General features: G+C 45.1%; 1 gene segment (V, D, J or C); it reads right to left on the bottom strand.

Annotated features, from left to right (window-relative positions):
* Nucleotides 1-364: 364 nt before the first annotated feature.
* On the bottom strand, nucleotides 365-3,018 carry LOC121963604 (the record flags this gene model as incomplete). The annotated part of the segment is given in 2 exon segments: nucleotides 365-913; nucleotides 2,701-3,018. Coding segments are annotated over 2 exon segments (665 nt in total), but the record flags the coding sequence as incomplete, so codon positions are not given.
* Nucleotides 3,019-3,144: the final 126 nt, after the last annotated feature.

The raw sequence follows: 3,144 nt of genomic DNA, 5'->3' as shown, positions 1-3,144 counted from the left end.
GCAATTTGAAGGATATTTTTTGTAAAGTTCATCATCGCTTTTTACCCATGTTTTTGAAAGAAATCAAATTTACTCAGTTTTCAGAGGTTTAAATACTTGTGAAAGGCGCTGGAATGCAGCACAAGAGTGATCCAGGTTTCACAGGGTTAAAGGAACACTTCACCCACAAAATGACAGTTTACAGATCAGTTGGTCATGCCGGGTAACCTTGAATTCACAAAGAAATATTTGTTTTTCTTGCAGTCCTCCTTGGAAAACGGCAAACATATTGTTTTATTGATTGATTGTGGACCACGATTAACAACAGCAAAACTACTTGTGGAGTACAAGCCAAGTCTCATTTATCCACTCGTATGCCCAGACATGTACTTTTGCTAAAAAAAAAAAAAAATAACAATGGAGTCTGGCTCTGAAGAGAACTCTGATGAGTTTCACCTCCACTTCAGTTTTGAGCCGTAACATTTTCGTGATCTGCATCCAAACTTGCACAAATCAAACTACAGCAGCTTGAAATAGCAGAGTTTCCACAGTGGGGACATCAGCAGCCGTGGATCAGCAGCCGTCGATCAGCAGCCGTCGATTAGCAGTCGGTTGTTGTTTGCAGCAGGCAGAGTGAAGAGTCTCTCCTCAGGCTCCCTCAGGGCGCTGTGGGCCACCCGGCACCTGAACTGGGAGCCCTGGTTGTCCTTGTCGGGTGTGAGCTTGAGAAAACTGAACATGGAGTAGAGGCCGTTGATGTTCAGGCTCGGGGGAGTGTTAAAGACATCGGAGAGAACTGTCTCTCCGTCTTTAGTCCAAGTCACTGACACGTCCTCGGGACAGAAGTCTTTGACACACAGGTGCAGCGTGCACTCTTCATTCATCACAGGACACAGTGGTTCACAGTCGATGAACATCACATTCGGAGGAGTTCCTGTTCACACACACATGACATCAAACATGTTAAAGGTTGTTACTGAATGTGCTGAAATCTGACATGAAGAAATGGTCACATGAATTTTGGCATCAATGTGGAGGAAATACAAGCAGGTGGACAAGGGTTATGTGATTTTACTTTTCATCTTATTAGAGGGGAGACTGCATATCTACTCTTACATTTTAGGGGGAATGGATTCATTTTCGTGTTCATACAACACTCTGCAATCTTAAACAAAACTGCAGTGTTCTTAGAAATCATCTAACATGAACTGTTCAGGCTGTAATGTCATTTTGTATTTTGCAGAAGCAAACAACGAAAGGCGTTCCATACTGCCGTCTGAAAAAGTGCATTAAACATGAAGCCAGACGGAACCTTTTGCAGTCTTACGATGCACCACTGGCTAGCCAGACGGCACCACACGCAGCAGTAAGATACGCCACTGCACGGCGTAAGGTTAAAATGCTGCTGGTAACAACTTAATATAAGGAGCAAGAAGGTCCCTATAGGGCAAGCAGGACGGGTGGTGGATCGGTCCAACAAACTTCCACCGATCACTCGTCCTGGCGTTGGTTGCCACATGCTTTTGTTGATATCCTGGTTACAGTTGTGGCATCCTGGAACATTAACAGTAGACACAGAAAGATGCCCAAAGTACAATGTAGACTGAAAGTCTACTGACAAAGCCAGGATATGTAATATGTTGGGATGAGAACGTGTTGGAGAAACACATGACAATGACAAAAACTCTTGTGACTCCTTAATAAGCTCAGCAACATCTCATCCAAACATGTCATACATATATTGATGCTTGAACAGAAGCCTTATGCATTTTTAGAATGACACTGCGGGCAGCCTTTTGCATTGAATCTTGACGCAAAAGGGACCAAACAAATTTAACTGCTGACAAAAGGGGTCAGCGGTCAAATTTAGGCAACAAAAGTACTTGGTTAGGGTTTGGAAAAGATGGTTGACTCACGCAATGACTGACATGGCAAAAAAAGCCAACGCTGTAGTTTCACACAGGGCAGAAACATCAGTCCCCCAGTTAAACCTTGTGCTTTTTAGACCCATCCAGCTTCCCTCCAAGCCCCCAGGAGGTGCACCAGGCTGTGATGAAAATTTTACATCCTGGCCAAAAGTGGAACTAAACCGTCTGAGTCAGTCACGTGACGCCCACTGGCCCAGAAAGATTTTTCCCTAATGACTTACATTGGGAAAAAGACATCTGTAAATCAGTGAATAATTTTTTGCGAGCATCAAAACCACCACGAAACAATTCATGTCATTATCAATATTTATGCCATCTAGTTTGATAACATTTGGAAAATCTAAAAGAGCTGCAAAATTGAATTTTTTAGACCACCATTCAAGCTAATGAAGCACTAAAGTGGCAGATGCTACCTGCTTGGCTGCGCTCGGCCATCATTAGTCTCTAGTGCACATCCTCAAAGGGCCCATAGATCTGGGTATTCTATACCCAGAAAAAAAGATTTTTTTCCTTCATGTGCCAATGAGCAACTCACAGGAGTGAACAGGGCTCTGCCTCTGTGCTGTATCCAGACTTTCTTCAACACATCCACTTCCCCTCCCGCCTGCCCTCAGCAAACATTCTGTGTACTCTGTCCATTGCTCTGAACATCTCTTACTGAATATTGGACTTGGTTGAAAGGTCAATTTGTCTCAAACAGAAGCTAAACGGACACTGCCCAGGTGGGATATTTTGACCCCCAAAGAGTGACAGAAGGTTGAGCCCAGAGACCTGGGACGTTTGGTGCTGCTACCTTGAGTGTTGATGTGGTACAGCACATCTCTGTAACCTGGAGCAGGGAAGCTGGAGTGGTAGACTCTGCAGGTGTAGACGGCCCTCTCGTCCTCTCTGGCCATGACCAGCTGGATCTTACTCCACATGCTGTATAGGCGATTGTGGTCAGAGAAAGGTCCAAAGAGTGTGACAGTGCCGACTTGCTCCCCATCGTTCCTGGACCACTCCAGGTCAATGTCCTGGGGGTAAAAGTTCTCCACCCGACAGCAGAGGACCAGCAGCCTCTCCACCTTGGGGATCTGAGGGATGCTGGAGATCTGGAGGAAAGACGGCTCCACTGCAGGTGTGTGAGGTGAGAGGAGAGGAGTTATTCACAGGAGATAATCAAAACACTACAGTGCCTATTAGGGCTGGGCGATATGGGCTAAAAATGATACTGCAATATCTTAAGGCTATATCTCAA

The sequence above is a fragment of the Plectropomus leopardus genome, unplaced genomic scaffold (assembly GCF_008729295.1).
Source record: "Plectropomus leopardus isolate mb unplaced genomic scaffold, YSFRI_Pleo_2.0 unplaced_scaffold11856, whole genome shotgun sequence".
In the NCBI taxonomy this organism is placed as follows: Eukaryota; Metazoa; Chordata; class Actinopteri; order Perciformes; family Serranidae; genus Plectropomus; species Plectropomus leopardus.
This window is presented reverse-complemented; position numbering and strand designations above follow the sequence as displayed.